Source organism: Puntigrus tetrazona, chromosome 4 (genome assembly GCF_018831695.1).
Source record: "Puntigrus tetrazona isolate hp1 chromosome 4, ASM1883169v1, whole genome shotgun sequence".
NCBI lineage: Eukaryota > Metazoa > Chordata > Actinopteri > Cypriniformes > Cyprinidae > Puntigrus > Puntigrus tetrazona.
Window position 1 is genome coordinate 13,649,139 of NC_056702.1, and position 16,211 is coordinate 13,665,349.

At 38.0% G+C, this 16,211-nt stretch overlaps 1 protein-coding gene across 1 annotated transcript; it reads right to left on the reverse strand.

The window, feature by feature from the left end:
• Positions 1–3,386: 3,386 nt before the first annotated feature.
• LOC122343493 (sodium- and chloride-dependent GABA transporter 2-like) lies at positions 3,387–15,999 on the reverse strand. The gene is made up of 16 exons (XM_043237995.1): positions 15,863–15,999; positions 15,401–15,646; positions 14,540–14,674; positions 14,313–14,453; positions 13,207–13,315; positions 12,657–12,719; positions 12,023–12,152; positions 11,109–11,243; positions 7,764–7,867; positions 7,552–7,676; positions 6,771–6,883; positions 6,546–6,677; positions 6,375–6,477; positions 5,943–6,043; positions 5,323–5,469; positions 3,387–4,367 (listed from the first exon to the last, which is right to left on the reverse strand). The coding sequence occupies exons 2-16, from the start codon at positions 15,597–15,599 to the stop codon at positions 4,206–4,208; spliced, it is 1,899 nt and encodes a 632-aa protein (XP_043093930.1). The 5' UTR covers positions 15,600–15,646; positions 15,863–15,999; the 3' UTR covers positions 3,387–4,205.
• Positions 16,000–16,211: the final 212 nt, after the last annotated feature.

The window sequence follows — 16,211 nt, forward strand, 5'->3', positions numbered from 1 at the left end:
GGGTGATGGGCAGATGAATCCCACAGACACAGGATGGGATGACTTATGGGCTTTTGAGTTTGAAGTCTATAGCGTGGGAAAATCTGGGACAAATCTGACCAGAACTTTCAGTCCACTTCTAAAAGGAGAGGTCATAACCGAGTTTTCCTGCTGTCAAGCTTCGCGATACGACAATGTATGAGATAACAGCTTGTACACTTCATAAATCTGGCTGGGTAAGAAGAAACATCCCACATCCCAACAAGTTTACCTGAAGTTAGACAACTAACAAGGTTCTCTGTTGGATTCTTGAAGCAGTTCATTTCAAAAAAGCACCTTTGCTTTGAGTGATAATTGGGAAACTGGCCAAATACTGATGAACACCCTCCAACTTCAACTGTGTTTCTATGTTGTGTGAAGCACGGCACTCTATCAATTCCTCAGTGGGCGCAAATGGATTTAGATCATGGCATTGGTAAAATATGTTCAGGTTTTAGGCCGTGACAGTGAAAACATCTAGTGGATTAAAGGACAGCTTTTTGCTAAATGAACCATTAAAATGACAAGGTATAGCACGTGTTTTCAACTGTAAAAGAGGTATATGAGTTAAATCTTCTGATGTGAGAGTATGACAGAGTATTTTTATTTCTCTCTATTAACTCGTCTTATTTTTATTTTTTTATTCACTATGCAGGGTCACATGTTACCCTGGATCACAAAACCACAGGTATATTTGAGCAATAGCCAAAAATATGTTCTATGGGTCAAAATTACAGATTTGATGATGAATTACGCGAAGACACGAAAAAGCTACCGAAGTATTTCTAACCGAATGGCCAAAATGCTGAGTTACTTCAAGGGCTTACTTTAGTAGCTTCTTTATCTCTATCAGCACTGCGCGCCAAGAGAAGCATGACTTGCCAGCAGACAACTCGACGAAGCAAACGCAAGCGTCAGTGGATGTTTTGGATGACGTACAAAGTTAATTCGCACTTGTCTTGGGAATGAAAAGACTAAAATCCAAATCACCGTTTTAACGCGGCCACAATGTCAACACCAAATCAGAGGTTACTCGCATTAGGTTTGTCATTGCCTGCAATCGTTAAGCGACAGGCACAGAATTGGAGTTGTCAGAGTTGGTTTTCATCACTCGTCGTATGTGCCCTCAAATCAATAGAAGCTAATTACATCCCACAATGAACCTGCGTGGCTCATGCTGGCGACACAGCGAGATTACAAAGTTAACACGCCGCTTTACATGCAAGGAAACTTTTCGTACTATCAAACGCGGCGCTACCTGTTCGGTTCGCTTATGTCTTGTCGTCTGCCAGCAGCCATTGTGAATGTTCCTTTCGCTCTTTTTTTTGCAGTAATCGGGATATTTACAGTGGCGTCGCACTTTAGACACGTCGTGTTTTGATGACTTCAGTGAGAACAAAGAGCAAAACGCTCATCTGTGAATTCTGATCTGTGGATTTGAAGATAACGAAAGACTTATAACTAATATAGGATCACCTCTTGACCTCTTGGTTCAAATGCTTACTTGGTCTAAAAAGTACAAAGATAGACCATTTTCCCTCAAAACACATACACATATATATAGCTATATCACCGATGCGTTAAATCAATGCAGAGGTTATTGATCTGCAAGGGTCCCTGGCATGCACAGACAGCAGGGCAACATTGAGGAATTTTATCTTTTAATACTGCGACAGGGGACATAAATCTACATCACAAGACCTGCGGAGAGAAAGAGAGTGCGTGCATTTGAGAGACAAGAGGGAGGGGGATGAAAGACGCTCAGATGACAGTGTTGTGTGATTTGCCTCAGACCTTGCAGCAATTTTGCACCTTCAGCAAACTGTCCCTCCTAAGAGTCTCATTGAGTGGAATTCCAATTTCTTGCTGCTTTTAGAGATCAAGCATCTTGTAGAAAATGTCCCAGCTGTGGAAGGAGAATTACGCCCCCGAGTGTAGTTTAAACAAAAACCGAATCTCTCGCTGCAGAGTCAAGTCCTAAAAATCGCTTTAAGCATACAATACCCAGAGATTACAGAGGATTCAGATCCAGAGCGATCGGAGCATTTTTTATATCGTTCCCCGTTTATATTAGGTGTTTTTAACTACTGTGTACTTGCGAACTTTACAGTACTGTAGGCACTAAACCCATTATCCCACTTGTTACACGACTTATTGCCACAAAAGTATATAATTAGACAGACGCATTTGTATGAAACAAGAGAGGGAGTCCGCGATACCAGGTTGTCATAATGAGTTAAATAATTGTACTCCTAATACTGAATTTTAATATTTTATTAAAAAAACTGTTTCCACGAAGAAAAAATCTTCCCAATGCGGACTGCAGGCAGTTACCTAGATGAGCCTGTGTTATTAGTTTTACTGGTTGTTATTTGGGAATAACAAACCTTGGAATGTATTGTTCATTCTTAGTTTATGTTAACTGATTTAGTTAACCAATGTTAGCTAATGAACCAGTTTTGTCGACCCAACACAGTCTCATGACCAATTTGTACATATGTTATGAGTAAGTAAGTTGAGCATTAAGTCGATTCGTATGGATTTGTATGACCTTTTATGACCTTTTGTATGACTTGACCAGTAATGGGTAGGTTTAGGGGCAGGCTTAGAAGTAGGCCATTTATAGAAATTCGTACGAAATCGTATGAATTTGTACTAGTCAGGTCATACCAATTGACCATCTCGTAAATGCTATACAAATTGCTGTGACATCAGGCTGGATGACCAGAAAATGTAGTTTACTGGATTCCACGTGTTCTTGAAATGTAATAATTTACGTTGTTTGACATTTAGAACGAAATCAACACTGAACAATGACAGCTGCTTTACAGTAGAATTGCTCTGTGTTTGCGTCGTTCAATCAGTATTTTCCCGTTTATCCCTGTAAAGCTGCTAAATAAAGGTGACTTGACTTATGCAAGCGAGCTAGATTTAATTATTTTTGGAATTCATATTCTATCAGAACAAAATAGCATCAAAATATTGACCTTTAAAACTGACAATTAATCCTAATCTCCTCAAAATGTCCAGAAACTGCTTCTCTTAAAACTTCCCACACTCAGAGCTGCTTCCTAATTGGTTCCCCAGAGTAAACTCCTCCATTAAGCCCGCCCCCTTTGTGTTATGACAGGCAGTGATAGACCCTGAAGCCATCACATGACATTATCTGTTAATTGAATGTCCCTTTAGATTACATGGATGAGAGGCTTAGATGAGAACAGCTAATGACTGACTGAAAGAGAAAGAGATGCTGATGTCCCATGAGGAATTATGATTTTTTCGGACTCATAATGTAATAGTAATATAGCATACAGTATATGGTAGCAACAAAGAATGGACTATTTGAACCCAGGAAAAACACATTTTTAAAAAAAGAAAGAACAGTATGTTTAATAAAATGTATCAAAAACTACAATGGCATTAATAAAAGTGGTACAGAGAAGTCTAGTTAAAAATACATTATGAGTATTACGAGGTTCTGAAGAATGCTAAATATAATGACTAAATTTTGAGAAATTAAAAAAAACAATCTGTATTCATACCGTGAGAGAGATGACAAAAGTAAATGAGACAAATTTACACCATACATGAACTCTATTTCTCATAGAGTAGTCATATAAATTTCATATTATACAATTACAGCTGCACTAACCCTTAGTTTGAACTCATACAAACAGTTTAATTTCTCCTGAGAAGACTCATAAAAAACACTCAGTACTCTTAAAGGGACAGTTCCCAGTACTCAGTACTCTTAAAGGGACAGTTCTCCCAAAAAATGTTAATATTTCTGTTTTTGGCAGTAGCCAGGGATATTAATTTTGTGTTCCTTGATATGCTTTTTATTCTCAAAAACGGGTGATTTGCATTTTCTGAATCACCAAGGACCAAAGTTTTAGTTATTTACTGTTTTACTGAGAAGTCACCTAAATCTTAGATAAATCTTATATTACATTTTTTTTGGGTGAACAATCCCTTTAATTATGCATATTAACACAGTCAAAATTCTAGCTGAACCTTTTGTTCATTTGACCTCCTGAGTAATAGCAGTCTCATACACTGTCATGAAATGCATTGTCAAGAAATCTAATATACTATACTTTATATTTAGATGAACTGATTTTATCCAAAGATTTTATTTGATACAAAGTCCTATATGCTCTATAATATATAGCCATCATTCTGCCTTCTCAAACTCCACTGGTGTGCTCTTTGCTTGCTTTCTCTTCTCCGTCCTCCTGAATGTGTTGAGTTCTCTGTGGTTTAATGATTACGCGATTAAACAGCGTGAGGCGTGGGCTGTTTGGTCGGAGCTGTTTCAGGTCGCTAGAGGGAGTGATGAGGTCACGACCCTGAGGAGATGGGAAGAAGACTGATACATTAATTGCACAATAAATGTACTACAAATTGCATGACGCCTGTTTGAAGAAGTAGGTGCTGTTACATATCACAGGTTTCCGGGAATGCATTTTGAACAATTAACTGATTCTTAAATATTTCAAGATAGACCTACCATGGGCTCTGAGGTTGTTAATATAAGCCAACATAATTTCAGTCTTTTTGCCCAGTTCGCAGTGAAGAACTACATTACCCACAATCCTTAACAAACAACGACCAATCAGAGAAGACTCTGTTACCATGGAAATGTAAACTCTGTCAAAACATTACAATTATATGACTGAGTTGTTCTCCCTACTAAAAAAGTACTCTGTAATGTTTATAAATATTATATACTGCATATTCCAGTCAATTTTAAGATGTGCACTGACTTTAATTTTTACAATAGCCTTCTAATTTTTTTTTAAATCAATTTTGTAATATTATACCGCTATTTAAATTATTAGTGCTGTCAAATAACTAATCGCAATTAATGGCATACAAAATAAAAGTTTTTGTTCGCATAATATGTGCGCGTGTGTTATGTGTATATTTATTATGTATATATAAAACAAACACACACATGCGGTATACATTTTTTAAAATGATTCAAACTATATTTATATTCATATACTTATTATTATAAAACCACATAATTAATATATCTTTCCGTGTGTGTTTATGTACATAATAAATATACACAGTATATCATTTAAATAAAAGCACTTATTTTGGACGCAATTAATCGTGATCAATCGTTTGACATTTACATTTACGCGCGGCGTTTCGAATTAAATGGTAAGAAGTCAGTGTCTGTATTTAAGAATGGAGGACAGATGCTGTGACAGATGGAAATGACTGAGATAAGATGAGTGGATGCATGACTAAATGATGAATGGATGGGTCGCGTGGATTGACGGTTTTACTCACCCTTCCCAAAGAGAAAAACAAGAAGACTGGGATGCAAAGCATAGGAATGACTGTGAGCAAAGGTGCCAATTTGTAACTCCAGTCCGGCACAAACTGATCAGCAGAAGACACAGATTTACTACCCAGCAGGTTATACAGCAGAGTAGCCTGAGGGAGAGGAAAAAAATCACAAATTTGATGGAAAAACTCAATCGCGGTTCAATGAGTGTAACTACACAAAACATATATACAGCATCCTGACTATATAGTGCACGCACCACGATAGGGTTAAGACCTCGAAGAGCCCGAGCTCTGCAACACTGGCCTCGAAATAACCGCTGAATCACCGAATTCATCATTTGAAAATTGCTTATGGATAAAACTGAAATGCGTATATCTATTTTAGGCACCTATAGCTTGCCTCTTGTACTCATTGAGCGTTAAAACTTTGAGAAAATAAAAGATCCAAACCAAGACAGATAAACCGCTCAGATTAATGGAATGTATTGAAGGAACGAACGCATAGCAGGATGCCAAATGAAACGTGAAACAACCGTCGAGGAACTAATGAGAAAACACCGCAGGTTTTGAGACAATAAACAGTTTCAGAAGAGGGAGAGAGAAACGAAATGTGAACTCACAGCACAGATGAGAGGGGTAATGAAGAGCCAGCAGTACTTCAGCACAGGAAATGGTGCGTATCCTATCATATCCTCAATGTTGTCATAGAAACGGTTTGCACCTGCAAACCAGCCATTTGCGTGACATTTTGGTTTTTCTTGTTTGCTTTTTCTCTCATTTTAAGTTACTGCAGTTCTAGTATTAGTTTTTTTAGGGAAAGTTTTATGAAAAAAGTGCTAAATGATTAATTCACTCAACTTGAACTAGTTATGTTCAATGACAACCCATAATTGAGATATATATATATATATATATGTGCTGAGAGCCAAAGTGAAACAGCATTCACAACTCATTTTACTAATATTGTGTCACTGAGAAAAAAGCCATTCAATAAGAATGATAAAAATAGCAGTGTATAGTATGCATAGTATATGTATTGTATCGTCTCTTACCATAAACCCACGCAACAACAATCGTCTCAAAGCAGGCAATAAAGAGCAGATTAGTTCCACTCGGGCCATAGGTGTCCATCACAGTAAACAGATAGAAGCCTCCCTAAAATATAGTATGCTGTAAAGTTTGAAAATACCTAACGTGTAATGTCAATATTTTTTCTTCTGTACCTTTGTGATGAATGGCAAACCCAATAAGAAGCAGATGACGGCGATTCCTAACACCAAAAGTTCCCGCCGCTTCCTTAGAACTCCAGGAAATAGGTCTGTGAGAGCGGTGGCTAAACTCTCCACGCACACAAACTTCAAAAGACATGAAAGCAAACCCTCAAACATTAATCAAAACGGACATAAAATATGACGTTATATATGCTGCGCGGTGTTATACAACCGTACCTGGCTGTCAAGGCCCAGAAGAAGTACCATAAAAAAGAAAAGAACGGACCAGAACTGGGGTCCAGGTAACAGACCGAGGGCTCTAGGATATGCTATGAAAGCTAGTCCAGGACCTGAAATGAATAGGTATTTCATTATTGTTGCATAACCATCAAATATTTGTTTATTTATTTGTTAAGTTATCTGAAATATCTAAATCCTAATTTTTACATTGGCTTATTTTTGGTCCAAAATTGCATTTAGACTTAAATAGGCCGCGTGTGTTTGCCTGAGATGCTCTCTTGTGGTGGAAAGCAACATAGCAAGAGGCTGTGTCTGACGAGGACAAGAGCGGCCATGCTTGCGGTCGGATTCTTAAAAGTGTATCTTAAGAGTTTCAGAACTTTGTGCAGGTCTTTCCCGCCAGAAACAGTACTTGATGTGCACGCAGGCATTAAAGTCACCGGGCTCTTTGATACGCCTCACTGCACTGTAAATGTTTATTTGAGGAGACTGAAACGGCATCTGTAACCCATTAATTAGAAGTTAGTGTCCACATATTTTTTCCCATGTAAAATACGGACCCATATCCGCGCGCAAAATGAGATGGGAGGAAGAATGCGTGTTTTGTGAGGAGGGAACACGATACTTCTGCATTTAGAATACATAGTTTTAGAATATATAGTTTTGTGAGAACACATAAATGTTTCGCGACAAAGTAGAAGAGTCTATATTTTAGGTGCTGCACGTCGATAAATAATGCGGTGTACTACGTTAGACGTCTTATCATAACAATATTTACCTGATGATGCTATGTCTTCCATGGGTACGCCTAACTGATGGGCCATGAACCCCAGAATAGAAAAGACAACAAATCCAGCAAAGATGCTGGTGGAGCTGTTCAGAATACAAAGTGCTATGCAGTCCCTGTGGAACGCAATGTAGAGAAATAACAGTGAATGCAGATGACTGTGATATGTATATGCAAAAAATAAACGCAAGGAGGTTGCTGACTTGTAGCAGTCATTGTTGTATTTGTTATAACTGCCCAGCGCTGTCAGGACTCCTTGACACACAGCGTAGGAGAAAAACACCTGAGTGCCTGCATCACGCCATACCTGCGGAACATGAAATAGGAAAAGATGCATTATATACATATATATATTTACTGTAGACATCCAGTTTTGATTACACCAGAGCAATGCACTCCTCCAATGGGCCTCTAGTCTGCACATCTGGTTATTATAAGCAGGGTTAGAGGGCTCACATCCTTCAATTCAGTTTCGTAATGCTAGTGTTTATTCACTTTTTAAACTCTATATGCATGATACCTTCTCCAACTACATATTTATGCACACTTCCTGTGCGTGCGTCTTGTTCCCGAGAAGGCAAGAGAAAATAAGAAAGAAAATAATCCACATCACAAAACTAAAGCAAAACGCGTTTCTAAATATATGGCGTTTTTATCATTTTATGGTGTCCTACTGTGCAGCATCTATAGGCCTCTCTTGAGCTCATTGTGTTCTCATTGAGGTCCCAAACAGGGGTTTTGGAGTTAGAAGAAAGTTCAATCCCGGCATGATTCTGGTGTATACTGATCTTCTACTGAATAAATAAATGCCTCGAAGAAGGACGCAGCCCTTCTTATTTAAAAAATGGGCATGTATAAACGAACATAAAATGCGTGTCCTGGGTTAAACAAAAACTGGACCACGTGTCACAGCTGGTTGCAGAGAGGAAGATTTCAAGTTGAATCTATTAGCAAGCAGTTTTTTTACAAATCGGAAAAGCAAAAGATAATCCAAAAAGACAAAAACTAACTTTACAATGAAGAGGACAGCCAATAAATAACAGAAACTGAGGATTATAAATACAAAGAAGCAAATATATATACATAAACACACGACAGTTTCTTTCTGGTCATCGAATCTGATTGGCGTGCAGCCTTTTCCAAGCATGCAATATTCTGGTCACAACAGAACTCCAACCGTTTCACCATTTCTATCACTCCGCTTGTGGTATTCGCAGTGAGTGTCTAGGCGGATGCCCAAATCTACTATCATTTTATGAATAATACTGCTTTTGTGATTGTACAGAAGATTGTACAGAAGATTGTACAGATTGTACTAGTTTTAATAGTTTATGTATGCCTTACCTTGTCCTATTCTTCTAGAACTTACCCCTGGCCCTGATGTCCCTATAGCAGTTAAACATGCCGGTAACACTTAAGGCTCATTAGTTAACAACATTAGTTAACATGAACTAAGAATGAACAATACGTCTACAGCAATTATTAATCTTAGTTAATGAGAGATTGTAATGCAGAGAAAAGCATTCGCAGTTTGCATCCAGTTGATTCTCTTCAAAATCGTTCTACGGTGACACGGAGAGACCCAGACGAGACCGATTTTTTTGTTTGCATACAAAAAGTATTCCTAAAGCTTTGTAACATTACGGTTGAACCACTGATGGAAGACTACTCTGACAACATCTTTAATGCTTTTCTAGGCCTTGACAGTGTTCATTACTTGACAGCCAAAAGCCTCCTGGTTTTTATCTTAAACTGTGTCTTGAGGACGAAGGAAGCTGTTGGAACTACTATTCTTGTTTTGTAGTTTTATTGACATTATTGTCTCATATATCAATATGGTTTTGAAGAACTTCTGTGTGTGTGGGTAAAGAGTTTGGCAACACACTCACAAAGGACAGGACGCTGTCCAGAGCCGACACCTTGCTGAACCCTTGCTGAACTCACCCCCAAGCAGATTCCACCTAAATGATATCTAATTAGGATCAAGCACCCACAAGAAAGGAATGTGCCCTATTGTAACCTTTTTATGGGGGTTGCTCTTTCTTTATGTATAAATAAAGATGTGTGAGGGGCTGCGTTTCAGAAGCAAACTGAAGAGAGCTGGAAACAGTTTGCTTCCCTTGCAACTGAAGCGACGTCACTTGCAAGTTACACATTCGGAACAAATTCTCGTGTCTGTTATTGGGTTGTCTTCGGGCAGGTAAAGAACCTTAAAGGGGCATCCAGACCCAACAGAAGCATTTACGGGTTTGGGGTTATGGTTAATGATTACATTTTCATTTTAGAGCGAAGTAACCCTTTAATTCTAATTCCAAAAGCTACCAAATATCAACAGTTATAAACATGAATTCATATCAGTTTCACAAACAACAATTATTTCTGAATTCTACAATGCAAAACTGGCAATAGTAGAGGGGTGGAGGACATAACAACCCTTTGATTGTTACACAGTTCCAAGGTCTCTCATCCGCTGCCTCACTTTCGCAGCTGCCTTTTATAATTCCAACAAACTTATTTTTTTACACCTCCCTTCTGTACTTGCATATCCAAAGCAAACCCCGCAAGACAACTGTGGCTTCCCTCCAAAAGCCAAAAACACCTCCCACGCGATACATGTTCACCTCGTTTTCCCGCCAACCTTTATTTTGTTTTGTTTTTTTGCGGTGAAAGCAAAGAAAATCCCTGTCTTAGAAAATACTTTTGTCACTTGCATTGTGAAACTCCTCTCACAAAGTTCTGTAGAAAATCCTTTTTGAAAGACATGTTTCGGCGTCTATGCACATCTGTTTTTTTCCCTCCAGTTCTGCATACAGACCCAGTGATAGCAGCAATGCCTGAGGCTCAGGGAAACAAACCTCCTTGTCTGGAATCATTACAAAGTCAATGAGTTCTTAAGACCATTAATAGCTCATTTTCTTGTAAACAGAATGTTCCTTTATGGATACCGATCCAACCAGACCACCCGCATGACCCAGATTTACATGTTTGGATTTTTCTACACAGGATAAAACAGAATATTTACTGTCTTATGGGTCTTCACAGCAATGTACTGTTCCATCAATTAAACGTAACACGAAAAACATGCCATTTTGCAATTATAACGTGAAATCAGATTCCTTTTAAATGCATATATCCGGTCTTATCGTGTATTTTTACATTGTTATAAAATGTGCCGTCTGAAACTGAACATGTTTGTCTGCGTAATCTTCGTCAAAACGTGATCTGCATTTTTCATTCTTGCAAGTAAATCTTTTCCAGTTTTTCCAGTTTATTTTCACACGCCGCCATCCAGCCACCTGCTTTTTACAGATCAGGCAGGTTTAGGCATATATTTATGCCATAAACTGCACCGTGAAACTAACACTTTGTCTCTCTGCAATTTCTTAAAGTGATCGTGCATCTCTCTCAGGTCCACGAGAAATCGTAGATCACTGGGATGATTATTTCATCGTACTGTTTCTGGGACATTGTCGATTGTAACCTCGGAGAGCCACGCTGCTCAGGACAGATAGCATGCAAAATGGAAAGTAATAATTGTGTGCACTTACATCAGGATTAGAGAGTTTACTGATATCAGGATACAGATAATAAGTAATTCCAGTTGCGGCTCCTGGCAAAGTAACGCCTCTGATAAAAAGGATGAACAGCATTAAGTAGGGGAACGTAGCAGTGAAGTACACAACCTGCAAAACAACACATACATCTCAGGTTAGCTGACTTTTCTTAGATATTACAGTGCTATCCTGTTACAGAAAAGAGATTCCCATAGACTAACAAACCCCTGAAAACAATCATAGACAATTACGGCATCACCTCACGTTAAAAAAAACATTAAAGTAGCAAAATTGTATTAGATCGGTTGTTGCTAAAATTTTTATAGTGTTGGAAAATGACATATTACCGTAAACGTAACTTTACTTTAACGAAAAACCATATGGGTAGTTGACGTAGGAATGTGTCCTATTCTGTGTGACATAAAAATGTAAAAAAAAATATATAGAAATAAATAAGATAAACCTCTCTTATGCTATTTGTAACCCAACGAATTAAAACACTTTTTTCCCCCCTACTTTATCATATTTATATCTCACAATTCTGAGAAGAAAAGTCACGATTGCGAGTTTGTATCAAGCAGTTCTGAGCAAAAAAAACAGTCAGAATTGTGAGATAAAAGAACGCAATAAACATTTTTTATTTTTTAGTCAGTGGCGGAAACCAGTTATGCGATGCATTTCAACGTGTTCTAATTTGCGTCTAATTTTGTGGTCAAAACACAGCATTGCGGAAGTAACTGAGTAAACGTACAGTTGCAACTGTAGGTTGCTTTATGGTTTTAATGTGTTACTACATTGTTGGATGGTGTGTGGTCACATGTTTTGAATGACTGCTAGCATGCTGCTATTTGGTTGTAAGCATGTTGATTTGGATGTAACGTGCTTGCTAGTGTCTGGCATCATCTGACCTTGCCTGTGGTCTTGACTCCTTTAAAGATGCAGAAATAACAGATGACCCAAGCCAAAAGAAGACACATGGCAAGATCGGCATTTACACTCCCAAGACCACCACTGTTCGCCACCCGCAGCATACGATGGCTGAGGGTACACACAAATTATAAACAACTTTTTTTTTTTGTTTCGTGCATGTCAAGTCTCAAACGCAGATGTTTGTTTGCTGTTTGTTTTGTGGGTTTTAGTTTAGGAAACTGCGCAAACTGTACACATGTTTTCATTGAGTTCACTGGCTCTGTGGTTCAGCCCAGATTTCTCAATATCTCATGTCTTTGTCGCACATTTTTTCCCACCCTTTTAAGAGCATGGGTTATCTCACTCGTAGTCCAAGACTTGGAAGAGAACTATTATGTGAGCTTACCGACACTACCAAATCATTTCGTGAGTATCTGACGGAAAGCAAAGCAAGTTTTGTGTTGTTAAAATAGAAAATATGGAAGTGGAGCCATTGCCGCCTTGCACTGTATGACGTTTGGAAACAAACAAATACGTTTGGAAGTGCATTGTAACAGTTTCACAGTTTCAAATGGTCACAAACACGCACTAATGCATATACCGCATGTTTAAGCAGCAAATGATACAACTTACAACCAGTATTCTTGTTCTGGGGAGATCAGTTTGAAAGGCGGCCATTCGGATTCATTTTGAAAACTGATGAAAGAAAGACAAAGGAAGATTATGAGTCCACCACAGCTTTTCGAGGACACTCTTTTCAACCAAAAGCAGATGTGGTATTCTATTCTGAAACATCGGTTCGCCGATTTAAGCTGGTCTCCAAATAACGTTTTAAGCCATTTTCTTCCAACAGCTCATTTTCTTCCAGAAACACAAAGCGGAGAGCTATATAATATTAGTTTTAAAACATAAATTAACGGATTTCAGTGAAACGTAAAACACGAAAAAACCAAATACACCTGCATCGGTCTGTGCTCTTTTCAATTTCCCGTTAGGTGAGGCCAAACAAAGAATGAATAAGTCTTTCTAAGTGCATTACAAAAGGGTCTTTGTTTAGGAAAGTTTTCAAACAAATGTGTTTGCAATCTTCCAAAGCCTGAATCCAAAGAACGTCTTCCCTGTAAACATCCGGGAGAACAACAGAAGTGTTTTGATTTTGTACTCTGTTGTTAAGCGAGGTTACCTCATGCTGTAGTTGTCACCGAATTTATCTGTTTCATTGTAGAGGAAAGACCAGTCAGTGTCAGATCTGTGTATACCTGTGTACGTAGCACTTATGTTGTGGCAGTTCGCTGTCAACAAAATGGGAGATTAAAGTCAGTGAAAAGTGCTCTGGATTGGAACTCAGTCATTTATATTTACATTGTATTCTTATTTGCGACATTATTATTTTAATATGTATATTATACATGATGCATTGTAATTAACTCTCACTGTAAACTATCTGAGGAAATTATTTCATTTATTCAAACAGTAAAAAATCTTTACTGCCTCAGATTAATTAAATAAATAAATAAAATAATTGTGACTTCAGATAATTCTGATAAATCTTACAATTGCAAATGTATTTTTAACTGTGACTTTATTTTTTTTATCGTAATTGCAAATTTTATCTTAAAATCACAACTTTATTTTGCACGATTTTGACTTAATTTCCCTTAATTGTGTCTATATTTTTGTAATTGCAGCTTAATAATTGTGACTTTCTTCTTTATTTCTTGTAATTGGGACTTCATATCTTACAATGGGACCTTGTATCTCACAATTATTTTTTAATGTTCAGTATCTTTTTAATGTGACTTCATATTTCCTAACTGCAGCTATTTTTATTTCCCGAAACTGAAACTTTAAGTTATTAATTATGCAGTATCTCCCATCCGATTTTTGTTTTTACTTAATTTTACTTTTAACTTTAACTGAATTTTATATCGCAATAAAATATTTTAGTTCTTACGTTGGTGCAAAAATATAAATAAATAAAATCCGATCATTTAGAAATGTGTTAATACCACTCAACAAATCACACATACGTAAGTAGCCTAATATTCAAACAAAGTTTGAGGAATGAGCTACAAATCCAAAGTGAAATATCAATAATAATAATTATAAGCTTGTAAAGTAGCGATAGTATGCTTGTGCAAGTCTAAGAAAGAAACAGTTATTGACATTACTAACATTCAAAGCTGCGATGTTTATGCCACTGGGCAAGTCTGAAATTGCCTGACAGTTATTCAGTGTCTTGGGCTTTTATGAATAGGGTATCTAAAAACATAATGCATTAAACCACACCTGTGTTCCAATAATTGTCACAGGAAGTCCAAGGTAGAGTGCTCCAAAAAGAGTTGAATAGATAAAACAGAGCCCAGGCCAGGACTACAATGTAATATATATTGAGGTAAATCACTATAACTTGGGAGGCAACACCTACACCTGCGGACAAATACCACACTGTGTGAGAAATGTGCAAAATAATACTCGAATTTAATTACACAGACTTTTTCGAAAGCATAAGTCACCTTCAAACACGGGGCAGATTTTTCTCCAAGCAGTGATGCCCCCTTCGCTGGTGTACTGACCTAATGCCGTCTCAAGGAAAAATACCGGGATTCCACAAAAGAAGAGAAAGATGAAATAAGGGATGAAGAAAACACCTGGAGAGACCACAACAAAAGGGAGTCACTAGTCATAATCCACGCTAAAAATCCTCTTTCCATTAACTTTAAGGGTTGCAACCTAACACAGCAATAAAATATCATTAAATGAGCAACGTTATACTGCGGCTTCCCTTGATCGCTTGAGGGAAAACGGTTGCAAACGCATTTACTTGAAAGAAAAAAAAAATCATTTGTATGTTTCATATTTAAACAAACGAGGGTAAACGGTTGCAACATTACATTTTTAAACAAATATAACTTATATATATATAGAGCTGAAAATTGCAGAGCTGAAAATTGCACATAGTAGCTAAAACATTAATGTAATATTTTAAACAATGGCAATATTTACAGCACAAATGGGTTAGATGGGTTCCCTCCCGAAGCTGAATTTATTGGCATTGAGATTTAAATAAATCTCTAAACCCAAGTGTGAGCAGTTTTAAAAGTAAGCGCTCCAAAAAAAAAAAAAAAAAAAAAAAGCATGCGCTTGGGGAAGAGAGCCATGATGTGTAACAAAAATTTGTCCTGAGCAATGTAGAAGAACATAGTGGTCTATTGATTGAGTTAAAAACCATGGGCTTTCAGTTCTGATGTGCTGGATCTTAAAGGTCAAATCTTCCCTCAGCACAGAGCTTTAAAACGCCCCAGGCGTATTGCCTCTTTCTTTCTTTCTTTCAATGCTACACTTGTACTTCAACAGTCCTCCTGACTTTCACTTACCGCCTCCATTTTTGTAGCACAGGTAAGGGAAGCGCCACACGTTCCCCAGGCCGATGATCTCTCCAGCCATGGACAGCAGGAACTCGGTCTTATTGGCCCATTTCTCCCTGGCCTCGGGTCTTTTTTCGGCGCTCTCCTTCTGGCCCTCCGGCACCATAGCTTCCCAATCAGTAACGCCTCCATCTCTACTCTCCTCCATGGCCTTTATCAGTCGATATGTGCCTCTCTTTGAACAGGAAAGTTAGCCTAATAATAAAAAAAAATCCATCAGCTTGCAAAACAATGAGTCTACACTTGTGGGCAAGCTCTTGCAAAGAATTTTACACTAATTGGTGCATCAGATGTGCTTCAGATTTAGTGCAAACGCGCAAGTCTCCTCCAAAACAAATCAAAGCAAAAAAAAAGCAGCTGATGCACGTTTACGTGAAATTATTGCATTCAGGGAGAATTTTTGGGACTTACCAAAGTTTGCGGCGGCTCCCTCACATGAGCGCTGGTGCAGACTGCTGGGATCTTCTGGAGGAGCGGACCGCGAGGAGCGGAGGGGGCGTGTCCTGTGCGGCGTCACGCAGCGCTACAATCTGGACTACACACCGTGTCAACATATTCGACCACTTGTTTTTTTTCTCTCATTTTAGAAGTGTTCGCGTTAATATTGTTACGCTAACCGACGTGAATGGCCTTCAGTTATGCATTTTTAGAATTTTTTTCATTTTGCTGCATGTGCCTATTTTATCTGAAATGCGCTAACATGCCCGTGTTTGCATACAGGGATAGATAGATAGATAGATAGATAGATAGATAGATAGAT